The 25050-nt window shown below is 46.7% G+C and overlaps 2 protein-coding genes across 2 annotated transcripts in view; both read left to right on the top strand.

Moving 5' to 3' along the window:
- The first annotated feature begins 608 nt into the window (after positions 1-608).
- LOC310648096 (putative glutamate receptor) lies at positions 609-10455 on the top strand. The gene is made up of 12 exons (XM_083375794.1): positions 609-804; positions 908-1007; positions 2265-2362; positions 4025-4056; positions 4714-4776; positions 5280-5459; positions 6589-6815; positions 6972-7063; positions 7785-8002; positions 8634-8856; positions 9172-9419; positions 9875-10455. The coding sequence occupies exons 1-12, from the start codon at positions 708-710 to the stop codon at positions 9968-9970; spliced, it is 1674 nt and encodes a 557-aa protein (XP_083231920.1). The 5' UTR covers positions 609-707; the 3' UTR covers positions 9971-10455.
- Positions 10456-11587: 1132 nt separating this feature from the next.
- Positions 11588-25050, top strand: part of MORN1 (MORN repeat containing 1) — a 50362-nt gene continuing 36899 nt past the window's right edge. Inside the window, exons 1-6 of the mRNA XM_083375799.1 lie at positions 11588-11664; positions 12000-12071; positions 13189-13287; positions 14804-14914; positions 16106-16196; positions 16562-16649. Coding sequence (XP_083231925.1) covers positions 11607-11664; positions 12000-12071; positions 13189-13287; positions 14804-14914; positions 16106-16196; positions 16562-16649 — 519 coding nt within the window. The 5' untranslated portion in view covers positions 11588-11606. The remainder of the gene's footprint in view (positions 11665-11999; positions 12072-13188; positions 13288-14803; positions 14915-16105; positions 16197-16561; positions 16650-25050) is intronic.

The following is a 25050-nucleotide window of genomic DNA, read 5'->3' as shown; positions in this document are numbered from 1 at the left end:
AAATTGTGCCCCAAAGCTTCCTATTTCCCCCCCCCCCCCTTCTGCTCCTTCTTTCAAAAGTAACCACGGGTGGGTGGAACTCTACACGAAAGGGGAAGAGATTACCACGCTCCCGTCCCCACCACCGTCGGGATGAGCAAACTGTAATTCAGCCTTTTTTTGATAGGAAAGGGATCGGAGGCCATTGCCGAATTTCAGTGGGGAATCTGCCCAGAGAAATCTTCCCTGCGTGGAGAAACTTAGCACACCAGAGGAAGAGCGAGATGGAAGGAGAGCTTTCCTGTTAGCGAGAACAATTAATTAGTGGAACAGTTTGACTTCAGAAGTTGTAGGTCCTCCAACACGGAAGGTTTTTAAGAGGAGACTTGTCTGGAACGGCGTACGGTCTGTTGCTTGAGCAAGGGGTTGGACTAGAAGACCTCGAAGGTCCCTTTCCAACTCTCTTCTTCTGTTATAATAATAAAGTTGGAAGGGACCTTGGAGGTCATCTAGTCCAACCCCCTGCTCAGGCAGGAAACCCTATACCATTTCAGGCAAATGGCTGTCCAGTCTCTTCTTACAAGCCTCCAGTGATGGAGCATTCACCCCTTCTGGAGGCAGGTTGTTCCACTGGTTAATTGTCCTAACTGTCAGGAAGTTTCTCCTTAGTTCTAGGTTGCTTCTCTCCTTGACTAGTTTCCATCTAGCTTCCCTCATGGAATCTGCAAATGGGAAGGGCCCCCAACTTTTTCACCCACCCACGGCTGGCTGAAGGAAAAAGGCACAGGAGAACGCAGCGCTACCACCTTCCAGTGGAGAACAGGGGTACAATCCTTTCCCTCTTGAAATCCTTCCTCCCCCCCCCCCCCGGCCTTCCCCAACTCCTCCCCTCCCAAGTTGCTGATTGATGCAGTCATTTTCTCCGAAGCATCTCCTCAACGCCGCCTCCTCCAGCTGGGCTGCTGTGTTCTGCCGCCGCTGCAGTTCAGGAAGAGGTCCTCTCTCGCCACTGAAGGTGCCACCGGAGCGTAAGTGAGACTTTCTCCATCTCCTCTCCTGGAGGATTTTCACCACTTTTCCCCCCACCTTGCAATGCAACTGCTCTCTCGCTGCAGTTTCTGGCCTCAGGTTTTCCCAAAAGACCAGCGTGGGAAGGGATAAGGGAAACACAATCGCATAAAAGTTCAGGTGTAGGCCTGCCGGGAATATTTATTATTTTCTCCCAACTTTTGCCCAAAGCAAAAAAAAAAAAAAAAGTTCACGTCTCTGTCGGGAGCAACAGATGATTTCCAGAACAGGCAAAAGAGAAGTTTATAGCCGGTGGTGAGGTTTCCGCTGAGAATTTCCAGTTGCTCCACTAGATGAATAAATTTGTCTTTCTTTTTTAATGAACGGAATATCAAAAGCAAACTGAAAAGAAAAAAAGAAGATGCCCAAAGTTTTTCTTTTTTTAAAAAAACTTTTGTGTGTTTAGTTAATTTTTTTTAAAAAAGGAGGAAATGCTACATTTGCTTAATTTCAGTCTGTTTGGATCAACTATTTTCTCATCCTAGGAGTGAGGAACTAGCACAGCTTCTTTTTTTCTTTTCTTTTCTTTTCCTTTGAAATCTTAAATTTCAGTTTAAAGTCTTTTCCACTTTAATCTCCCGCTGCATGGTGGTGATTTTGGAGTTTACAAAACTATTCGTTTTTCATTTTTCAAAGTTTTAAACTTAACATTGTCCTACTTCGTGCAGGCGGAGTCAGGCAAAATGAACAGGTTTCCAAAATTTATAAGAGGCTGGAGTCACTACTTAAATCCCAATTATTGCAGAATTTATTCTCTGCACTTCCTTCTCACATGAGCAGTTCGGATGTACATACGTGTGTACAGGTTTCTGTAGAAATTAAAAATCCCTCCTCCTCTTGTTAAACGTGAGACTTCGCTTCCTCCCAAAATCCTTACCTCACCGAATTAAGTATTGTTGTCCTCATACTTGCAGTCAATCAATTCTCCATCCACAGTTGGATGCATAATTTTAAAAATAATCCTTGTATACAGTCAGGTTCAGGTACCCCGTACCCCGATTTTGCTACCTGACAATTTATTCCAAACATTTGCTTCAAATTCCCCTTCGTGCGGAAATCTAATATTTCAGGGAGAGAGACCCCTACTACAGTCCTAGCTTTCTAAGGACAGGCTTGGGTTCCATCATGTAACTTCTGCATCAGGGGCCTGAAGTGAACAAATAAAGTATTTACTCTAATTAACCATGTGATTTTTATTTTTATTTTTTTCCTAACAGAGGACACCCCGGTAGAAAATTCTGCACCGCGATGGGCAAAGCTGTCAGCTTTATCTTTTGCACTACGTTCCTTTTGCTTGGAGAACCTAAATGGATAGGTGAGAGAGAGGGGGGGGGAAAAAAAACACCTGAATTTTTTACACAAAGCTAGAGTCCACATCCCCCTGATTGAATTGTTCTCCATATTTTAAAAGTAAACATCCCATTAACAGATAACAAAGGTATCCTTTGAAAAAGATGTAGTGTTACAACAAGGCAACTTAGTCACAGGGACGGTGTTGTTTCGTTTTATTTTCTCTTTTTTTGGAAAGAGTTCTTCCTCTTGACGCTTGGAAACTGGCATGTATTCATGACGGTTCTGCAGCGTCCCTTTGGGGTCACGCGACCCCCTTTTGCGACCTTCTGACAAGCAAAGTCAACGGGGGGGGGGGGGGGAGAAATCCAGATTCACTTAACAACCGTGTGACTGACTTAACAAGCGCAGTGATTCACTTAACAACTGTGCCTAGAAAGGTCATAAAACGGGGCAAAATGACAACCGTCTGGCTTAGCAATGAAATGTTGGGCTCAAACGTGGTCGTAAGTTGAGAACTGCCCGTTAGGCTCAGCCTTTCTCAGCCTTGCGGCCTGCCCCTTCCCAGGAGCCCTGACTGAATTCAAAGTCCATGTCGGATTTAGGGGGGGCTGAACAAGGGCTCCCGTGGAGAGTCCCCCCCCCCTTTCCTGGACCGCTGCCGTTGCTGGTTATTTACGGCCCCTTTCAAGAGCTGGTTCTTTTTATGTCGTTTTGCTTCTGGTTTGGTTTTTTTTTCTCGTTGGCCCTGGCAGGCATCTTTTACAATTCCTGTCCCAGGCTGGCCGCTGAGGATGCCAAGATCTTCAATGGGCCTCCTTGTTTCCCTCCATCGGTCCTGCGAATCCAGGCCAAGGGAAGTCCCGCTGGCTCGAACGGCCGCTGTTGAAAAGGGAAGCCAGGGGTGCCTTTGGGACCCTCTCCAGCTCCCATGGAGAGCTGCCGCAGGGCTGGAGAAAAGCCCTTTATAGCCGGATAATTCAGAGTTCGGCTCCAGACAGACAGCAGAGGCAAAATTGATGAACATTTCTCCTCCCCCACCCCGGTCCCCTTAAAAACTTCCAGTGTTGGAGCGTTAACCAGTGGAACAACCTGCCTCCAGAAGCGGTGAATTGTTCTAACTGTCAGGAAGTTTCTCCTTAGTTCCAGGTTGCTTCTCTCCTTGACTAGTTTCCCTCCGTTGCTTCTTGTCCTGCCTTCAGGTGCTTTGGAGAAAAGGTGGACCCCCCCTCTTCTTTGGGGCAGCCCCTGAAACACTGGAACATGGCTATCATGTCCCCCCTCATCCTTCTCTTCATTAAACTAGATGTAACCAATTCCTGCAACCGTTCTTTGTATGTTTTAGCCTCCAGCCCCCTGATCATCTTTCTTGCTCCTCTCTGCACTCTTCCTAGAGTCTCAACATCTTTTTTACATTGCGGTGACCAAAACGGGATGCGGCATTCCAAGTGTGGCGTTGTTGTAAAGCGGTATTAACACTTCACTTTTATGGTCAAGAGTCCCAGCCAAGCATCATCTTTCTCTGCCTGAGATAATTCAGTGCGGGATGAGCAGACAGCTTGTACTGTCCCTAAGGCAGTTTTGTGGAAGAACACTTGTCTGTTTCGTAGGTTCAGGGTGGTTAAAGGGAAAAGTATAAAATTGTAGCTATTTGTAAAATGATTTCCATCCTTCCTGTATTTTTCAGACGCCGCTGAGGATGGCGATTCCCTCCAAAAGGTTGGTATCCATTTTTCTCAACCGACTGGCACAGGCAGAAGTTGCTTTTAATGGGCACTTCTATACTCTCTGAGGGATGAGAGTGCCAGGAAGAAAAGACATCTGCTTCTACAACTGGTGTACACACATACACAAACACAAACACACGGAGTCACGCACCCGGATATGTGCTAATTTCTGACTATTAGGCAGTTGACTGGGGAACCGTTTGTCTGAAAGGATGTAGCAAGGGGTTGGACTAGAAGACCTCCAAGGTCCCTTCCAGCTTTGTCATTCTGTTATTCTGTTAACGTTTTGCTCAGTCAGAAAAATTTCTCGATTGTGAGAAGAGGCCGTCTCATCTTGGGATCGGGCCAACTGAGGGGTGAAATGACATTTTTCTGGCGTTGGAGTGCTCCAGGGCTGAGGTCAGAGGTGACAGCAAGTGCTTTCCCAAAGTGCGCAGCTGGAAATAAATTCCCTGGAAACCTCTGTCGTTGGCACGAGAGTTCCGTAGGGAAAACACCTCCTGAGAACAGAACCGTTTGTAGGTCAGCCAAACACAAGGTGCAAAATTTTATCGCCAATGCCAGTTGCAACTCTTGTCATGCTGCACTGTGTGTCTGTCTGTCGTTTTCTTCTACGCAGCTGATTTTCTTAAAATGTTTTCCTCCACAGGACAGTGTCCCTCCTGGCATGGGGGGAAAAGATGTACCGACGATGTATGTCACAACTATTCTGGTAAGGAGCTGGAGTTGGGCTTACACTGTTCATAACACACACACCCCTCGACTTACGACCGCAATTTCCGTGGCTAAGCAAGACATTCGTGGAGTGAATTTTGCCCCATTTGGCAACATTCCTGGCCGCCGTGGATCACAGAACTTGTTAGGCTGGTCCCCCACCGTCGTTAAGTGAAACCGGCATCCCCCCCCCCCCATTGACTTGGTTAACCAGAAGGTTGCAAACGGGAATCACAGGGCCCTGAGACACCGCGACCGTCGTAAATGCAATGCCAAGCATCCGAATTTTGATCCCATGACCATAGAGATCCCCCCCCCGTCTTCTAGGGGAGACACAAAGCTTTTTGCGGCCGGGGCTGTGCGCCAGAGCTGACATGGAAGGGAGGTTCGGAAATGTTCACCAAGTCCTCAAGTGGGGACGGGGATGGGGTGTGCCTTTTCAGGCCCCTGCAGTGGAGGAGCTGGTCAGAAAGAAACCGTTTGCCTTGCTCTGATCTCCAGGAGAACCCCTACGTGATGGTCAGGGGCAGTGAGTTAGAAGGCTACTGCATGGACCTGTTGCAAAAGCTGTCGGAAATGGTCCACTTCAAGTACAAAGTTGGGATCGTGAAGGACGGGAGATACGGAAACCTCAGTTCCAACGGGAGCTGGTCTGGGATGATCGGAGAGGTCGTGAGAAAGGTGAGTTGTTTTGTTTTTTTTTTCTTCCTGGAACAGGTGCTCTTCAAAAAAAGGAGAGGGACATCCTCTCCCCCCCCCCATACTCTTTGTGGCAGCCCCTCAAACACTGGGACGCTGCTATCATGTCTAGATGATTGTGTAGGATGGCCTCTTTTAAAATTAAAGTAAACCATGGCTTATTTTGTCCGCTGGATATCAGTGAGTCTCTTTTCCGTACGACAAAGACCACAAAATAAAATAAAGGTGTGTCATCCGATACAATATACAGATGGACTAGAATAGGATAGGATAGGATAGGATAGAATAGAATAGGATAGGATAGGATAGGATAGGATAGGATAGGATAGGATAGAATAGAATAGAATAGAATAGATATTGGAATATAGAATAGAATAGAACAGAATAGAATAGAAATTAGACTAGAGTAGAGTAGAGTAGAGTAGAATAGAATAGAATAGAATAGAATAGAACAGAATAGAATAGAAATTAGACTAGAATAGAGTAGAGTAGAGTAGAGTAGAATAGAATAGAATAGAATAGAATAGAATAGGAGTTGGAAGGGACCTTGGAGGTCTTCTAGTCCAGCCCCCTGCTCAAGCAGGAAAACCTAGATCATTTCAGACAAGTGACTGTCTCTAGTCTCTTCTTAAAAACCTCCAGTGATGGAGCACCCACGATAATAATAAAATAATAATAAACCTTTATTGTCAAAGTACAACATGTGTACATTGAGATTAGCTGAGCCTCCCCCCCCCCCCCCCGTGCTCTCTCCCCCCAACACACAGTGACAACAAACCCGAACGATTTCTGGAGGCGAGCTGTTCCACTGGCTAATAGTTCTCACCGTCAGGAAATTCCTCCTGAGTTCCAGGTTGCTTCTCTCCTTGATGAGTTTCCATCTATTGACTCTTCTCTTTTGACTTCTGTTGCTTTGGAGAAGAGCTTGACTCTCTCCCCGTCTTCTTTGGGGGCAGCCCCTCAAATCCTGGAAGACCGCTATCAGGTCCCCCGTCTTCCCCCCCCCAGTCCTTCTTTTCTCTCAATTAGCCATCCCCAATTCCTGTGTTTTTTGTCTCCGGGCCTTTAATCATCCTAGTCGATTCTTCTTTTGCCCTTTCCGCCCTCCCAGGAGGCTGACCTCGCCGTGGCACCCTTGACCATCACGTCGGTCCGAGAGGACGTGGTGGACTTCACCCAGCCGTTCCTGCACACGGGCATCGGCATCCTGCTGGAGAAGGAAGCGGCCTTGGAGGAGGCCTCGTTTTTCCACTTCCTGACCCCTTTCACCAAGGAGACCTGGGCCGGCATCCTCGTGGCTTACCTGCTCTCCAGTCTCTGCCTCTTCTTGGCCGGAAGGTGAGAAAGAGAGAGAGAGAAAGGAGAGAGAGTTGTTTGTGCCTCAGTTTAAACTGTTTTCCTGAGCATGTGCAAAGGGCTCAGCTTGGGGAACCTGTGTCCCCCTGCCCTGCCTCCAGCCGAAAGCATGAGGGCCTTTGCTGTGTTTCTCCATAGAATGAGCCCTTCCGAATGGAATGAAAACGAGGAGAACGAATTTACCTTCCTGAACAGCCTCTGGTTCGGCGCTGGGGCGCTCACCCTGCAAGGTAGGCCCCAAAATGGGAGAGGGCGAATTGCCAGTATCTGAATGATTGCCCCTTTGGGCCCAATAGAGGGCAGCTGCTAGCCAGCCTTGGCTGATCTCCAAAAACTAAGCAGAGGACATCCTCAGTGCTAAGTGTGGATTTCCTAGTGGTTTCCTGTCCATGTCCGAAACAGGGTTGGGTCTGCTTTGGACCTGGACAGGAGACCACTAGGAAATCCTCACTAGCACTGAGGACGCTACCTAGTTTGGTAATGAAATGTCTGCAAGGAAACAGCTGAGCTTTTTAAAAATAGATAGATAGATAGATAGATAGATAGATAGATTAGATAGATAGATAGACAGACAGACAGACAGACAGACAGACAGACGATGATAGATAGATAGATAGATAGATAGATAGATAGACAGACAGACAGACAGACAGACGATGATAGATAGATAGATAGATAGATAGATAGATAGATAGATAGATAGATAGACAGACAGACAGACAGACAGACGATGATAGATAGATAGATAGATAGATAGATAGATAGATAGATAGATAGATAGATGATAGATAGATAGATAGATAGATAGATAGATAGATAGATAGATAGATAGATATAGATATATAGATCTTTGCAGCCTGAAGTTCCTGAGGTCACGACCGGCTTGGCCTTCTTCAAGCAGCTGAAACGGCTTCGAATTCCTCCCCTTCCTTTCTTCCTTCTCCGGCGCAGGCACCGTTCCTCAGCCCAGGTCGCTTTCCGTCAGGGTCATCTCCACCGTCTGGTGGCTGTTTGGCATCGTGGTGCTGGTAGCCTACATCGCCGGCTTCACCTTCGTGCTGGAGTCGGAAACGGACCATCTGTCCATCCAGAGCTTTGAGGACCTGGTGAAGCAAAGGCAGCTGGAATTCGGGACCATGGAAGGATCCTCCACGCTGCAGTATTTCAAGGTGGGCCAGCCGGATCCACACCCGCCCGGGAGTGACTTGGGTGTGTGTGTGTGTCTCCTCCTTTGGCCACGGGGATCACCCAGATCCCCTTGAGCAGCTAAAGGAATGGCGACGCTACCTTTTGGCTTTTCAGCCCCTGGGAATTTGTCTCCAGGCCGCAGTGGCTTTCCCTGCCCTGAGCATCCCAGAATCCCCCAGCCAGCATAAATCCTTGCAGGGAATTCTGGGAGCTGAGCTACAGGGCACATTAGCCCCTCCTGGTTTGGTGTGGAAAAAGTGGCATTCGACAATAGCAACAGCACTTAAAGATTTATATCCCACTTCGCACTGCTTCACAACCCTCTTTTAAGCGGTTTACAAAGTCAGCCTCTTTGCCCCCAACAATCTGGATCCTCATTTTACGGACGTTGGAAGGACGGAAGGCTGAGTCAAGCCTTGAGCCGGTCAGGATCGAACTCCTGGCTGTGGGCAGAGTTTACCTGCAGTACTGAACACTGTGCCATAAAACAGAGGCAGGGGGTTGGACTAGAAGGCCTCTAAGGTCCCTTCCAGCCCTAAGGTCCTCAGCGCCAACAAGGACCCCCATCCCTGCCAGGGGACGAAGGCTCAGCCCTCTGCCTTGTGCCCACAGAATTCCAAGAGTCCTGTCCAGCAGCTGGTCTACGAGTCCATGATGAAGAAGGAATCCGTGCTGACCAAGAATTACCAGGAAGCCATTCAGCGAGTGCTGGATTCCAATTACGCCTTCATCGGGGAATCCATTTCGCAAGATCTGGCCGTGGCCCAGCACTGCAACTTAGTCCGGTCCCCAGAGGTGCTGGGAGCCCGAGGTTACGGCATTGCCACTCCAAAAGGTAAGATACGGAAGGCTGGGGAGTCACACACACACACACACACACCCGCAAGTGACACCCCGATTGAGCAATAGAGTTTAAAGTGTATCATCCTAGATCAGCGTTTCTCAACCTGGGAAACTTTTAAGATGGGGGGGGGACTTCAACGCCCAGAATGTGTGGCTGGGGGATTCTGGGAGTTGAAGACCGCAGTAGACCCGTTGTGTGAATGCCTGCACAACCCAGCACACCCACCATCGTCTCCAGAAGATCTTCTGAAAGGTAAAGCTGAAAGAAAGCCCCCTCCCCATTAAATTCTTTATCCGCCTCTCTTAGGATCGCCCTGGACAAACAAACTGTCCGTGGCCATCCTGAAACTCGGCGAGTCCGGAGAGCTGGACTACCTGCGCAGCAAGTGGTGGGAGAGCAGCTGTTCCCACGAGGACCACGACAAGTGGAGCCCCCTGAAGCCCCAGACCCTGGGGGGCATTTTCCTCCTGCTGGCGCTCGGCCTCCTGGCGGGAATGGTGGCGGCTGTGGTGGAGCTGTCCAAACGAAGCCGCCGCACAGCCCAACAGGAGAAGGTGAGCCGGTTTTGGTTTCTCCCACCGGGCGCGGGGGAAACGTGGCGGAGAACGCCCAGAACGCCCCTTTGAACAGCGACCAGGCCAGTCCTCCACTTACAAACACAACTGAGCCCGATCTTTCCGCTGCTAAGCGAGACGGCCAAGTGGATTTTGCTCCCTTTTATGGCCTTTTCTTCTGGCCACCGTTGGTTACAGTGTGAAGCGAACCTGGCTTCCCCGCCCCTCCCCCCCCCCGACTCTGCTTGTCGGAAGGTTGCCAAAGGCGGTGGTGGGGAATCGCCTGACCTCGAGACGCTGCAACTGTCCTAAGGACCGGCCAGTTGCCGAGCCTCTGAATTTTGATATCGTGACCCACAGGGACAGTGGGAGGGCCGATAAACAGGGGGCGCACTGGAAAAAGGAACTTTTCACCTCATTTTCCCCCTCCTCCCCCCCCTTTCATCCAACCTCAGAGGTCCTGCTGCTCCGTGTTCACCCAGGAGCTGAGCCAGCGGTTCCAGAGGCGAGAAAACCCGAGGCAGGGAAACGCAGAGAAATCAAAGGCGTGAAGAGGAAGCCGGAGGAACCCGTGGCCAAATTTTCAAGGGACTCTTGCCTTTTTTTCCTTCCTACGCATTCTGTAAAAGCACACTTAGGGTATTTCCTCCCCCCCCCCCCTTAGCAGAGGTTTTGGCAAAAGTAGGGCACACATCTGGGCAAAAAAAGAAAGAAAACTAGCATAGCTTCTCGATGCCGAGGCAAAATCCTTCAGCCCTTCGTCCTGTTAAGACAGCTGTCGTCAGCTCACCCCAGTTTCGGCGTCTTTAACTTTTCTAACCTTCATCTCATTAGCGTTGTGGCCCGACTGATTTATTTTTTTTTTTGTCTGGGGGCGGGGTCGCACGGATGGAAATCGGTGGACGGAATCGCTGGATGGAAATCAAAGCCCTCCCTGCAAGGTGGGACAGCACAGAGACACAGCAAGCACAGCCCAGGATCAGTGGGGGCTTCTAGGAGTTACACAACGACTAAATAAAAAGAATACTGTGACAAAGTGGTCTTTTTTTTTTTAATGCGACGTTACAATTTTTCAAAGACCCTTTGAGTTTCTTTGGGGTGGGAGAGCAGGGCGGTGGGTGGGGTGGGAGAAAAACTTTGGACCGCGAAAGCTCCTCTGTTGTGACGCCCGCAGCAGAACATCCTGGTTTATGGCGGTCCGGTGAGAGAGCTATGAATGGATCCGAGTATCTTGATCTGGAAGGGGCGTTTTGGGGTTTGGGAACAGATAAATCAACTCCTCTGCCTTTTAATTCATCATCCGCAGGCAAAAACCTGGCGAAGGCCAGAGCCAGAGAAGGGTGACTCGGAGACACCCCCAACTTTCCCCGAGAAATGAGTCACTCTTTTGCTCTTTTTCAACTGACATTAGACTAAGAACAGACCAGCATCCGTGACTCATCCTGCAGGTTAAAGTCACTTTCCCTGTGCACCTAGCACTTATAGAGGTTGGGTGGTGGGTGAGAAAAGATTGCCCTCCAGTGTGGATTCGGGAACTACAGTCTCAAAAATGAATGGGAAAGGTGTGCCACCTCGTGGCTCGACTTTGGTACTGCACCACATATATATTACATAGGCAACCTTGCCTCTTTTATGACTCGTGGACTTCAACTCCCAGAATTCCTGAGCCAGGCATACTGGCTGAGGAATTCTGGGAGTTGAAGTCCATGAGTCATAAAAGGGCCGAGTTTGAAGACCACTGGTTTAAATACCCGGGCAGCCAGCTGGCTTTCAAGTGCCACGGCCCAGCCTGGGTGGGGGAGGAACTGCAGATCCCATCATCCCCAGCCCCTATGGTTGGCTCAGCTCATGACGGTTTATGTAGCCTTTCGGTAGAAATCCATCCTGCTTCTTTCCTGGCTTCTCCTTCAACCCGATTCCAACCTCCTCTACTCCCCCAGAGCACGCGGGCTGAGGATCATGGGATCTGCAGTCCCTCCCCGACTCCAAAGCAAGGAAGGCGTTAAAAGCGCACTTCCTTTATCCTGGACAGAGAGTCTTCCCGCGCATGCGCACCACGCAAAAGCCATACCGCTTTCCCCTTCCCCTCCAGGGGCAAAAAAAAAAGAAGCCTCGCCTCCTAGCAACGCGACAGCCAATCCGTGGCCAGATTGATGGCGGCAAAACACCCTAAGGGGAAACGGGAAAATGGCGGCCGAGGGCGCCGCTTCTTACATTGGGGAGATGAAGGACCACCGGAGGAACGGTGAGGGGGGTGTCCCGGCTTCGTGGAGGGTTGCTGGCTCTGGAGGAGGAGAGGACGAAAAAAAGGAGGCCCCGGAGGGGCGTCTCCGCCGCGAAGACCTCGGCCGGCTCCAAGCGGAGCCTCCCGGGCCAGGAGCAGTCTACCGGAACTGCAGATCCGAAGGCTAGAAAGACGGGCCGTGGCTGGCAGGGCTCGCCAATTACAATTCTCAGAATTCCCTGTCCCCCCCCCCTTCCCGTTTTTTTTAATCTATTTAATAATTTGCTTGACGTGCGTGGGGTTAGAGAAGCCTGCCAATAAACATTTTTGACATTTTTGACTTCTCTCGCCTTTAGGTTACGGACGTTATGTTTACCCCAACTCCTTTTTCAAGTACGAAGGGCAATGGAAGAGAGGGAAAAAACATGGTAAGGAAGCAGAAGGTTTGTAGTTTTATTCAGCAGACACCCCGGTATTTTGTGATCACCTTTTTAAAACAAGTAACTTTTATTTTTATAAACCCAAGGGAGCAAACACACCTAATACTCCTTATTCCTCCTATTTTCTCCATAATACATAAGGCCAAGAAATAGCATCTTACCTAAGGTCAACCAATAGCTAAACACATACATGTTTTAGGTGTGTGTCATGTATGTGTTTCACTTTGAGAGCAGGCAACTAAATTTCATTTTTGATGTGTGCCGTTGTGCCCACAGTAAAAATAGACAATAAAGGTTACCTTATCTTAAACACATTTCTAGACTGAGTATTAACTGGATACATCTGCATCTTTATTATTGTTTGTTATTGTTATTAAACACAATGTAATTATTTAGTAAAACTATGGAAACTTTTATCCTCAAAAAGAAGCAAAGAATGGTCTGGCCTTATCATTCGATATTTCCAAAACGAGATGTATTGGATGGAATATATTTATGCTCTTGTCCATTAGATGGCATCAGTGTGATAACTTTTCACGCCTATAGTATTTCATAATCTACTGGACTAAAATAAGGTAGTCTTTAAAAGGCTGCAAAAATTTTTTCCCCCAATAGGCTAATTTGACCCATTCACTAGAAATTTGGAAAGTAGGTACCATGCAGTGTAAATGAAACTACTGACTTTAGTGGTGTAAAACAAAAGGTGATCTATGAATTAGAAAATCAGAATAACAGAGTTGGAAGGCGCTATGGGGAGCAACCCACTCGTCTCTGTGGCAGCTCCTCAAATACTGGAAAACTGCTATCATGTCATTCCTAATCCTTCTCTTTTACCTAGTTCCTTCCACCATTCCTTGTATGTCTTTGTTGCTCTTCTCAACATCTTTTTTTGTATCGTGGTGTCTAAAACTGGACACGGTATTCCAAGCGTGGTCTCACTAGTGCAATATAAACCATCAGCTTTATTAGTGACTTCATCCCCTGTGAAATAGAACATTTCTGAAGATTCACCTTTGCAAAGAGAGCCCAATAAATTTTAAGATTTCAAATCAATCAAACGTTCTTCTTTACCCCAGAATGTATTCAACTGATCTTTGTTTTCCAGGACGTGGGAAATTACTGTTCAAAGATGGAAGTTATTACGAAGGTGAATTTGCCGATGGAGAAATTGTTGGCCATGGACTCAGATACTGGGCATCAACAGGTTAGATTTGCGATCGGTGCCTGTTAAAAGAAAAAAAAAAATGGCACATGGACTGTTTCTGTTAGTGTTGCATTCAGTGCCTCTACCCCCACCTTGGTATGTTTTGTGCCAGTCTCCCCTTTCATGGATTTTATATTTCTTGCCCTCTTGGTCAGCCAATTAAGCGTTTTTAGCCCACATTCAATGTTTTAAGAGTTTTTTCCTATTGTGTTTATTTTCCCTCCAAATTTTGGCATTCTGCTGCGTAAGTCAACATTCCCCTCTTGAGAGAGCAAGATGATAGGAAATAAAATTGCCTCTTTTATTGCATCGAGTGGATGGAATTAGGTGTGATAAGAACCTCACAGCTGTCTTCCTCTGCCTGAACTCCGCTCCAGGTCCGTTGGCTAGAAATGGTAGGACATGCAGGCTGAGACCACTTGGGAAGCCTGCCTTATAGAACAGGGCTCCAGGGTAAGAGGCTGTGTCGCTGTGAGTTAATAATAAGTACTGAAGCACACCGTCCTTCCCCAAGCATGCATGCTATTCAAAACCAAAACTGAACATAGTAAAGTCTTGCACATTTCACACGAAAGACCCAGTTTAGAAATATAAACATACAGGTTAGTCCTTGACATTTAGCCACCATTCAAAGACAATGAAAAAAGGGACTTACGTCCGGTCCTTCCACTTAGAACCATTGTGGTATCTTCGTAGTTGATCAAAATTCAAGGGCTCGGCAACCGGCAAGTAAATTTCACAGTGGAAGAGTCCTGGGGTCATGTGATCACCACCTGCAACCTTCCCAGCCACTTTCTGACAAGCAAAGTGAAGGGCGGTGGGGAAGCCCAATTTTTGCTTAAGAACCTCATGATTCACAACGGCAGTGATTGGCTTAACCACCGTAGCAGAAAAGGACATAAAATTGGGTGTGGTTGACTTAACAAATGCCTTGCTTAGCTGTTCTGGTCCCAATTCTGATCCTAAGTGGTCAACCTGTACACTATTGCATGTGAAGTGACTAAAGCAACCTCATCCTTGTTAGGATCACTTTGAGATTCAGTCCTGCTTTGTCCCATAGGACTTAAGGCTCTCTTTTCATTATATTCAGCATACCTCCGCTGTAATGGGGAATTTGAATGAACGTATGCCATCAAAAAGCTGTTAAGTTGTCTGTGAAATAAAAGTACTTCATCTTAACCATGAAAAAAAATCTCTGAATCTCTTTTGTTCTTTCCCTTCTTTATTTTTTGGCAGTAGCACTAACATCTTTTTAAGATACCTCAGTATGAAAGACCTGAAGGAACAGCGACTCTGATTCCATTAGTTTGTAAGATAAAGACCTAATGAACGCTTCCTTTGTTCTTGAAGCTATCCTGATAATAATAATAAAAAAAAACCAGCTGGTAATTATTCACTTGGAATTCTCATGCTGAGAAAGGCACCATCAAAATCTTGTATGGGAATAGCAAGGATTATTAAACTGCATTTGCCAGAGCTTCCCCTGAGTTTTATTTTATTGTATTTTTGATTCAAGGGGATACTTATTCCGGCCAATTCCTCTTTGGAGAACTTCACGGGCACGGAGTTTTTCATTATGGAAATGGTGGCAGATATGAAGGAGAATTCTCTTACGGGATACGAGAAGGTAAATTGGGCAAAATCTACTGACCTAGGGTGGGATTCATATGTCATGCGGCTTTATTTAAACATGGTTGCTCAACAAGCTTTGATACTCGGGTTTACACACATAGGGAAGCCATCAAGAATTGGCACAGACCATCTTTGACATGGCGTGAACCCAAATTCATTCATCATCATCATCATTGGCATCCTTCAGTCTCAAGAGACTATGGTATCGTGCTTTGGAAAGGGGGTCCTAAAGCAGCGTCTGGTGTGGCTAAAAAGGCCAATGCGAGAGTGCCGGTCCCTTCCGCATTGAGGGCAGGTACAATCTGTCCCCTGTCCAGCCCCCAGATTTCGCTGGTTTCAGGACTGCCTCTTTGCCTCAGCCTGCCGCACAAGTGTCTCTTCAAATTGGAGAAGGCCGTGCTGCGTCTTTAGCCTCCAGGCTGAGTGATCAGAAGATGTGGAGAGAAATCTCCTGGTCACATTTATGGGTGGGTTAGTTAATTAGTGGAGAAATTAGAATGTTAATTCTCAAAATAGGCTTGGCCTACGAGCATTGCATTAGCACTCCAGTCTGGTCAAGATACTGATTTATAACTAGGGTGCAAGAAAACACATGTTTAAGGGAACTTGGAGGTCTTCTAGTCCAACTTCCTGCGGAAGCCTACTTCCCAGGTTTGCTGATCCCTTCCACCAGCCATATCCCAGACTACAGCCAGGATCCCACAACCGTTAAACAAAAGGCAGCAACCTCTGTCACAAAGTGGAAGGACGCAAAAACAGTGACACAAGGGTAACGTCTTGCTTTTATCATGACATCTGACGCAAGCACAGAAGTCGTGGCCTTTTGCCTAACGGTGTCATCCTGCATGTGTGATTGTTGGACCCACCTTTGCATAGTCTGGAAGGGAACAATTACTGCTTTCCAGCTGCGTTTGGGATCAGCTCAGTCAGGTAGTTAACGTTTTCTTGTGTCAACATTTCCCCTTTGCACAAATACCTGTAATTCACAAGAGGAAAAGTTGTTTTCTTCCAGCAACAAAACATGAAATAATTGGCAGGTTTTCTTCGTTGGGGGGGTCCTCTCCTTTCCTCAACAATCTTAGTTTTAGCTTTCAGATCAGCCAAGAAAATGACAGTGTTTATGCAGTAATTTGTTTGTTTGTTTTTAAAAAAAGTTTGGCATTGTAACGCAAAGTCTTCTTCATAGGCTACGGGTCACTGACGGGAAAGGATGGAGAGACTTACCAAGGAAGCTTTCATAACAACAAAAAACATGGAGGAGGAAAAATGACATTCCTGTGAGTTTGTTTCTCTTGATGATTTTGTGAGGTCTTTAGCTTTATTCAGGCTAGCAGATTTTTCAGGAAGGAGCAATAATCCAAATCCATAATTGGTCACAGAACCCTGGGAGAGCAAAAGAGACGCTGAATGCAGTGTATAACCAATTAACATGGCTTAGTCTGACTTATTAAAGCGTACTCCTCCTTTCCTCTCGGTTCCCGTCATGGGACACGTGTCTGCCCTAGCACCGTGTGTGAACCAAACTTAAGAGGGGTTTCATGTGTGACTTAAGCAGGTAAAGAGACCATGGCTTTATTTTGTGTGCAGTTAAAGTCCACGTACCAAGTCACATAAAATTATTCTCCTGGCTCTGTATTTTTAGAAATGGAGATAAATTTGAAGGTGACTGGATCCTGGATCAGAGACAAGGCCACGGAGTCCTTCAGCAGCCTGATGGAACCGTCTATAAGGTATCAGAACTCATCTCTTGGTTTTCCTTTACATTCCCTAACTATTTGAACCCCTTCCCGTTGGCGCCATCGACACAGCATAAAGACCCAGCCACAACCGAATATGGCTACAGTATTTGTGGTCCTGTGATGCAGTATCAAGGTAGAAAATTGAGTCAGTTCGCCACAGTTCAGCTTGATAGGGCTTAGCATGACTCATGAACCCCTTGCTTAATCTGCTTTGTGCTTACTTTTAAACTCAACTTCTTGTGCCCCCCCCCATACACACACACACACACACACACACACACACACACACAGAGGACTGAGGCTGGGGCTGGGTTTTTCATTGATCTGGATTATGCATTACGGTCTGACTTACTTTTGTTTACTTCCTGGGGTTCCCTTGTTGAGATGGGCAGTTGGGCAGCACATGTGTTGAATAAACCATGAACGAATTCCCTTGACTGATCCTGTAAAATTGATGCTGTAATCAAATCTATCTGGTATCTCAACGGCAAAGTTCTAATACTTTCAACAATTGCATTTAACTGGACTAGAATATTATCTGGTTTGGAACACTAAGGGATTCTTGTTAATACAGGCAGCTCTCCTTATTGTAACTGAGGCTGTTTCAGTGTTTATGCTGAGTTAGGTTCTTGCCAGGTTTTGGACTACAACACCCCATCATCCTATGCCATTCATCCTGCTGGGTGGATCTGATGTGAGCTGGAGATCAGAGTTTCCTATTTAGCGCCGAGTGATCCAGAGATTGCCATTTAAAAAAAAAAAATTGCGAGGCTAAGATGCCTTTCCTTTGGCATCCCCTTACAACACATGGCTTGTCCGGTCTCATTATTCGGAATGTGCGTAAATGGCAATCAGGCGTAATAATGCAGGAAATTAAAAAATAGGCTCCCACTGATGATCTGCTTCCAGACCAGGGTTTCCACAGCCAGTTGGGTATCCATCGATCTAAGCTGACGGAATTTCACACCTTTGCCAGAAATGGAAGGGCTTACTTCACTGATTGACAGCCCTTCTCCAAATTGCTCCAAAGGACTGGCTTGAAACTGCTTTCTCCCTAAAAGACAGGGTGAATGAATATAACGAGATGGTTGAGGCTTTCTAGAGAGTGGCAAGGCCTGGGGAGCCATTTCGCATTCTTCTCAAAGATACGTCGCATTCTTCCTTGGCATCTGATGCTCAGCTCATGAGTCAAGCTCTGCCAAGGGTGCCACAAAACTAACATAGACATCGAGGCTGAAATTCCAATAATAGGGAGGATTGTCCAGTGTTCTAATTCTGGTTGTCCTTTACCCATCAGTTCTTGGGTTTGGCAAGAGCAACAATTTTTCACCACAAGCATAATTTGCACGCCGAGTCCTTCTCACTGCAAATGTGCCTACGGCATCTTGCAGGGAAGCACTGGGTTACCCTCACACTATAACCATTGTGATGTAGGGGTGCTGGTGATGGACTAGGAGTAGGAAAACCAGATTCTAGTTAACTAGAGGACTTTGATCCAGCCTTTCTCTTACTCTGGTCTACCTTGCAAGGATGTTGTTAAAACGGGGAAAAACGGGAGGAGGGAGTACTATGGCAATGCTGATGTATTAAATGTGTTCAGTGAATCCAATCAGCAACTAAGGCTTCTATAAAAGTAAATACTTCCTTTTTCTGTCTTCCAAAATGGGGCCTGTTTCGTTCTTAACAGTCTTCAGATTTTAATTCAGAAATGTTGTTGTGCCTGTCAGAAGTCTTAAGGAAAATGTTTTGGGCGAAACGTTTCACAGATCTTTACCTCTCCTTCCCTCCCCCCAATAATTCAAAGAAGAGTTTTCAAGAAGGTGGGGAGAGCACCGGCTGTGCTGTTTGGCTTAGCTCAAGATCTGAATCCGCCAGTTGCGATATATAAGCCATGATTGATGGCTTGGTGTGATGTCTGAAAGGGTTAGAGGAAGTTTCCCTACAAAAGGGCAAATCAGCCCCTTGACCTCAGTTGGGGCAATGAGAAAATATTATACTGCTCCTTGTCAAGACTGCCTCTTCATCTGCTCAGACACTGAAGCCGGCTCATATGTCGTTAAACTACCTTTTGTATCATGCCTGGCTTCCTGAGTGCCTCACACCTCTTGTAAATTCTCAGACCAAACACTCTCAGTAATTATAGATCTGCTATTGCCAAGATCAATCTACTGACACTTCTTTAAAAGGCTGCAAAATTTCCACTTGTCACTTTTCCCACCAGAAGCACGAGAAACAGTTCAGTTTAGACTCCATTTTCTACTTTCCCTTATGAAAACCCGGATGTTCTTGCCTTTGGCTTTTCGCTATCTTTTAATTTAATGTAATGTTATCAAACGCTAGGACAGGAAAGCCTGGAGGAACATTGTCCATAGGGTCGCGATGGGTCGGACACGACTTCGCAACTAACAACAATATCAAACGCTGCAGATGTTGCTGGCCTTTTCATAGCCCCCCCTCAGTATAAGTCTTTAGATTGGATCTATTGATAGTTATGACTGTTTCGGCGTCCTCATTCTGGATTTGGGCAGTTTAGTAATAAATAAATAAAAAGAGGCCGAGGCATCGGGAAGAACTTCCTGATTGTATAGCCTGCTGGATGGTGCAACGGGCTGCCACAAGACGTAGGGAAGCCTCCTTTGCTACAGGTCTGATAATCTAGTGAGGATTAGTTATTTGCCAATTTGAACTCTTGGAAAGACATAATAAAAATAGTTTGTTTAAAAAACAACAAATCGAGGGATAATGATCCCGTGAGCGCACTGGTGTATTTGTGTGTAACACGGCACTGGTGACCTCTTATTGTCGTGGCGAGATGGCAGCAAATAAATTTAATAAATAATGTTGAAGCATTGCTAACTGGCCACAAGATGTAAAATACACCGTAGTGTTGTTGTTGTCTTGTTTTCTACCACTTGGTGGCTCCCTCACATTTGTTTAAAAGTTTTTGAATAGAGAGGGGGGAAAAGGCATATAAATATATATAAGATTCTGGGATCTTTCTGTATTTGAACTTGAGACTGGAGGCAGGTAAGGCCAGGGGAGGAAAAAAAAGACTTTTTTTTTTTTGAGAACTATCTTCAATTACTTTGCAGATCCTACCATTACAAACCAAAATGACTGCAAATCGAGGAAACTTATGTCACGGAAATAGAGAACGCCGGACAATATATTTGTTCTTTCCTCCAAAAAGCTCGGGAAGGCAGGGAAAAACCCTTCCCTTCAGCATTTACTTGCTTCTCAGAACAATCCTGTGAAAGAGGTGTTGGCCAATTCCAGGATCAGAAGCGGGGGGGAAAAAAAGAGACTGCCTCAGAAGCCTTTTTAACTTTGCTTTCTCTGCCCTTGAACATCATCTCAGGGCAAAGAGCAGAGGAAAAGCAATAATCCTGTTCACTTCTGAAAGTCTCTGTTCCTCTCCCCCCACCCCCCAAAGGTCACCAGGTCCCACGGCTCTTAAAAGGGGCCTGATCTCTCCGTATGGCTAACCAAACGGAGCTTTTCATCTGCAGAGGTAGCACAGGGTAGAAGATGGGCAGCCCACACCTCTGTCTGCTGCAGAGGCATTTGGTCCTCTGTTTTTTGGGAAATGGAAGAGAGGTTTTTGGCAGCTGAACTGACCGTGTAGGATTTCAAGGCCAAGGCCCAGCCCTCCTTTGGCTGAACACGCTGGGGGCCCACTGGGCAAAGCAGAGGTAGCTTCCCACGTGCTGAATATCGTGCTGAGTCTACCTGAGGACTCTCTTCCCATAAACCACGGCCTAAAGTGACCTAGTGCCCCATCTTCCACGTCCAGCAGAATAAAGGGGGCACTGACGCTGACAGAGTAATAGAGGACAAAACCCAATGATGAATCAGAAAAAGAACAGTCAATTTAAAAACCACCAGAGGAACAGAATTTCCCAAATGTTACTTATCCTGTTGGTTAGTTCTACCACATCATAATGAATGTAAGCTAACGCTGCCAACAGACATTCTTGGAGGATTGCTCACAGGGAGCTCTGTGTGTGTGTGTGTGTGTGTGTGTGTAAGAGAGAGAAAGATCTTATCCCAGTCTGTTCCCTGAATTTGAAGTCCACAGGAGGGCAGGAAAGGGAGGACCCCGGCAAGACTGTGCCCTAGACGTGGTGTTTCTCAACATTGGCAACTCTTAAGATATGTGGACTTCAACTCCCAGAATTCTCCAGCCAGTGAGGAAAGCCGGCAGCGTAAACTGTATTTGACTCCATCAAGTGAAGGGAACCCACCACTTCTCGAGCTAAAATTTCCCAAGTCCCTCTTTAGAGCAGGGGTCCCCAAAACCCAGTCCGTGGACCGGCAGGGGGCCGCAGCATGCCAGAAACCGGTCCGCGCAAACAAGCAAAGCCCCATCCGCAGGATGCAGCCAGTACATTGTTCCTTTTGGAAATTAGTGTTCATGTCGCTGGACAAACTTGAGGAACAGAGCGAGTCGGGCTCGTCTCACGCCCGGCTTGTTGGTTTAACTTCTTTGTAGGCTTAGCAGCTTGGACAGACTTCCTGTGGGATGTTTATTTAGAAATATATCTGGCATCTTTCTGATCCATTTGGTTGGAGGGATGGTCCTGAGTACATCAGTTTGAACATAATCCAGTGGTTTGGCAGGGAGAGAGAGTGCCTGGTTCAGTCTAAAGCAGGTTTCTCAACCTGGGCAACTTTTAAGACGTGTGGACGTCAACTCCCAGAGTCCCTCTGTCAGTATGCTTGCTGGGGAATTCTGGGAGTTGAAGTCCACATGTCTTCAAAGTGGTCCAGGTTGAGAAACTCTGGTCTAAAGCATCTTTTATTCAAAGCACTGGGAGCAGATAACCAAGATCCTTCCTCTGGTGAAGACAAGGATAGAAAGGGAATCTAGAACTCTGTACTTTCTCTTTGCTCTCCTCTAAGAGTAATGCTCATAGCCTACCCCTCCTGTTGAGTTTCCCAAAGAGCCTTGAGGTAGACTATGCTGGGCAGGGAAGGTTAGAACAAGTCTGAAGGTGACCAGGTTCGGGAGCATAAAGTTGGATGGATTATTAATAACCTGAGCTATAATACTGTTTGTTTGCCTTTAGCCTAGTTTTATTTCATGAACCTAGCCCCTGGATTTTTCTCTACAATTAGTTTTCTTTCCTTAAACCACAGTTTAATAATAACTGGTTTGTTTTATTTATTTATTTATTTAAAAGAAAAATTCTACTTCACCTGAAATGTAACTTTAATTATTGGGGCTTGTTCAACAAAGCAGAATCAAATCAACCAGGCCTTTAGCGTAGTGCACAAACCAGCAATTTCTTACATTCCTGGTTTTCTGCTGAGCAGAATTTGAACAGCTTTTTCAAAGCCTTGCCTTCCTTGCCGTGGCTGTTCCTTCAGCAGAACAAGTGGCAGGACATTCCTCTTCCATCCCCCCACCCCCCGCCCCCATTTTCTGACAACATCTCTCTCCTTGCAGGTGGGAAAGAACGCCCATAAGGTGACCCACCTGTTTTGGTGTTGTTAACAGGTGTCTCAAGCAGCAGGTCTTCCATTTTGGGTGGGGGGGAAGAAAGACGCAACGTGGCACAGCCAAAATACACAAAGCAGCAGCAAATAGGAAAAACTGCTCCAGAGACTCAAGCAGAGGGACGGAGAGGTTGACAATCCCACTATTTTTAGGAGAACAGGCACCTGCTTCTGAATAAGGTCCCTGCTGTCTCCAGCTTCTGGGGTCTCAGGGAAGAACTGACGGTTGAAAAGCGAGGATGGAAATTGCAGAGCCGTAGCTTCAATACACAGGCAGGAGGCAGCCCGGGAGGAGAGACTTTAAACCTTTCCGTTTGCCCCCTGGTCGGCAGAATTTGGGGAAAGGTGAAGGTGTGACGGGTCGCCGCCAGTTAATGGCGTTTGTTTGTGCGCAGGATCAATCAGACAGAGCTGATGGAAATGATACGCTGTCGGGAGGCTTCCACCACGATGCAAAATTAATTGCAATAAGAGGTATAATAGCTGCTCGGCTAGAAACAGAAACACTATCAATTAAGCGAAAATTGCTTCCTCAAAGTTAAATACATGTTTCTTGCCTTTAATTTCACAACACCTTTTTCTTATTTATAAGCAAGACAAACTCCCAAGCAGGGTGCATTTCATATACATATATATATATATATATATACGTGTGTGTGTGTGTGTGTGTGTGTATAAATGTGTGTGTGTGTGTGTGTGTGTGTGTGTGTGTATGTATATATATATATACATACACATATAAATGTACATATAATATTTATAATATTTAATATAATATTTTACACATCTACCCATTTTGCATCAGAAGCAGGAGAGAAAAAAAATCAGCATAATTGCCCCAAATACAATACGATACAGCTGCCTCTCAATAAGGTAGCAGAGTAGTTTCCCATTCATGGCTCTTAATGCAGTTAGTTGTAAATATGTATTTATATCTCCATTTAAGGATTCAAAAGCTGAACTAACCAAGGCAGCTGGCCATCTTTCTTTTCTTAAGAAAAAAATGATTACATATATTTGGAACAAAGGAAAATGGCTGCTTTAAGAAAAAATGGAAGAGAAAACCGGGTACAGAGGCATCTGACTCCCATTTATTTCTGCCCAATCGGTAAGACTCCATGTCCTAATAGATCCACTAGATCCTAATACATCCCATAGATTAGGGTCCAAGAGATCCTAATACATCCAGTGCATGTAATCAACAATTACTACATGCATTGGAAAGGAGATCTTCCCTTTTTGCAGGACCTACCCTCTGCGATAGGGTTTCTCTCCCCCCCCATAATTGGGTCCCACCGTAATGATGTCCCCAAAATCTTTCACACTCAGACTGTTCTTCCGGGCCTTGGGGTAGCCTGATTTTAAACCCCCATGGAGTTCTTTTTTCTTCCCCTTGTGGGTACACATGTTCTGATTTTCTATTTTACACTTTCCTCCTTTTGAAAGCATAAGCCATCTTGAGTGGTCCAGAGCTGGGCAGCTTCTAAATCGAATAAGTCAAATACAGGTGGTCCTCGGGTTACGGCCACCATTGAGCCCCCAAATCTACGCCGTTAAGTGAAAGATTTGTTAGATGAGTTTGCCCCGTTTTATGACTTTTCTTCCAAGGCGCTGCCACCGTCACAAACGCAAACCCGTTGCCCAGCGCCTGAATTTCAATCACGTGCCCCGTGGGGATGCCGCAACCCTCCCAAGCGTGAAAAATGCTCCTAAGTCCTTTCTCTGCCCCCCCACCCCCCCAGTGCAATTGTAACTTTGAATGGTCGCTCAATGAAGGGTTGTAAGTTACGTACCGGTATATAAAATCCTAAGAGCGGAATGGCAGTGGCGTGCTTGGATCAGGCTTGTTTTGTGCGGATGGCACAAAATGGATGGGTCCGGTTGCTTTGGCCAAGCGGCATGGGTCGGGTACTTAGAGTACAGAGAAGGGCCACAAAGATGATAACGAAGGGTTAAGGGAATTGGATATACATCTACCCTAACGGAGAGACGGATTAGGGGTGGCATGATAGCTGTCTTCCAATATTTGGGGGGCTGTCCCAGAGAAGAGGGGCTCTGCCTCTTCTCCAAAGCACCAGAGGGCAAGGCAAGAAGCCACGGAGAGAGATCCAACTTAGGAGGCATTTCCTGACGGTGGGAACAGTTAATCAGTGGAACAGCCTGCCTCCCGCAGTTGTGTGTGGATGCTCCAACGATGGAGACTGGACATCCGTTTGTCCAGGATGATATAAGGACCCCTGCCTTGGGCCACGGGTTGGACTAGAAGACCTCCAAGGTCCCTCCCAGCCCTCTGATTCTCTGTACTCGTTGAGCCCGTAATAGTTCCTGCTCCCACTGGGATTCTGTCCCAGGTTCAGATCTGTTCAGTCAACCCTCTTTTGAGCTCTCCTCCTGCCCCGTGTCGCGCCTCTGGTTTTGTGCTCCGTGATTAGACAGTGTGTGTGTGTGTGCGCGCGCGCGTGGGGCGGGGAGAGAGAGAGAAACATGCTTTGGAGCCCATCCCCAAGTGGAGAGCAGCCTGCCCAGAGCCTTTGCTTGACCTTTAATTGGTGTTGGAAAAGAGCAGATGGAAAACCAAGGATTGATTGACTTTAATTGGAAATCCGCAGCGTGAGATTGCCAGCTACGGAAAGGTTGCGCCTGCTGCTGCATGGCGGATTCTTTCCCCCACCCACCCACCCAGCCCGACTTCTTTTTTTTTTCTGTCTGGAAAGTGAATGCCTAACACCCCCCCCCCACACACACACACCCTGTTCTCCCACCCTGCCCCAAGAGGTCTTTTGTGAGCACGCCGGTTGTTTGTACGCTTGGCGCCCTTTCCCCCCCGCACGCGGGGAGCTTTTGACAGGAACGTCAGCCTTTGCAGACTTCTCCCTGCGTTAACATTGCTAAG

This window comes from Vipera ursinii, assembly GCF_947247035.1.
Source record: "Vipera ursinii genome assembly, chromosome: 17".
NCBI classification, from domain to species: domain Eukaryota; kingdom Metazoa; phylum Chordata; class Lepidosauria; order Squamata; family Viperidae; genus Vipera; species Vipera ursinii.
Note: the sequence above shows the minus strand (reverse complement) of the source record. Positions and strands in the feature narration are given on the sequence as shown.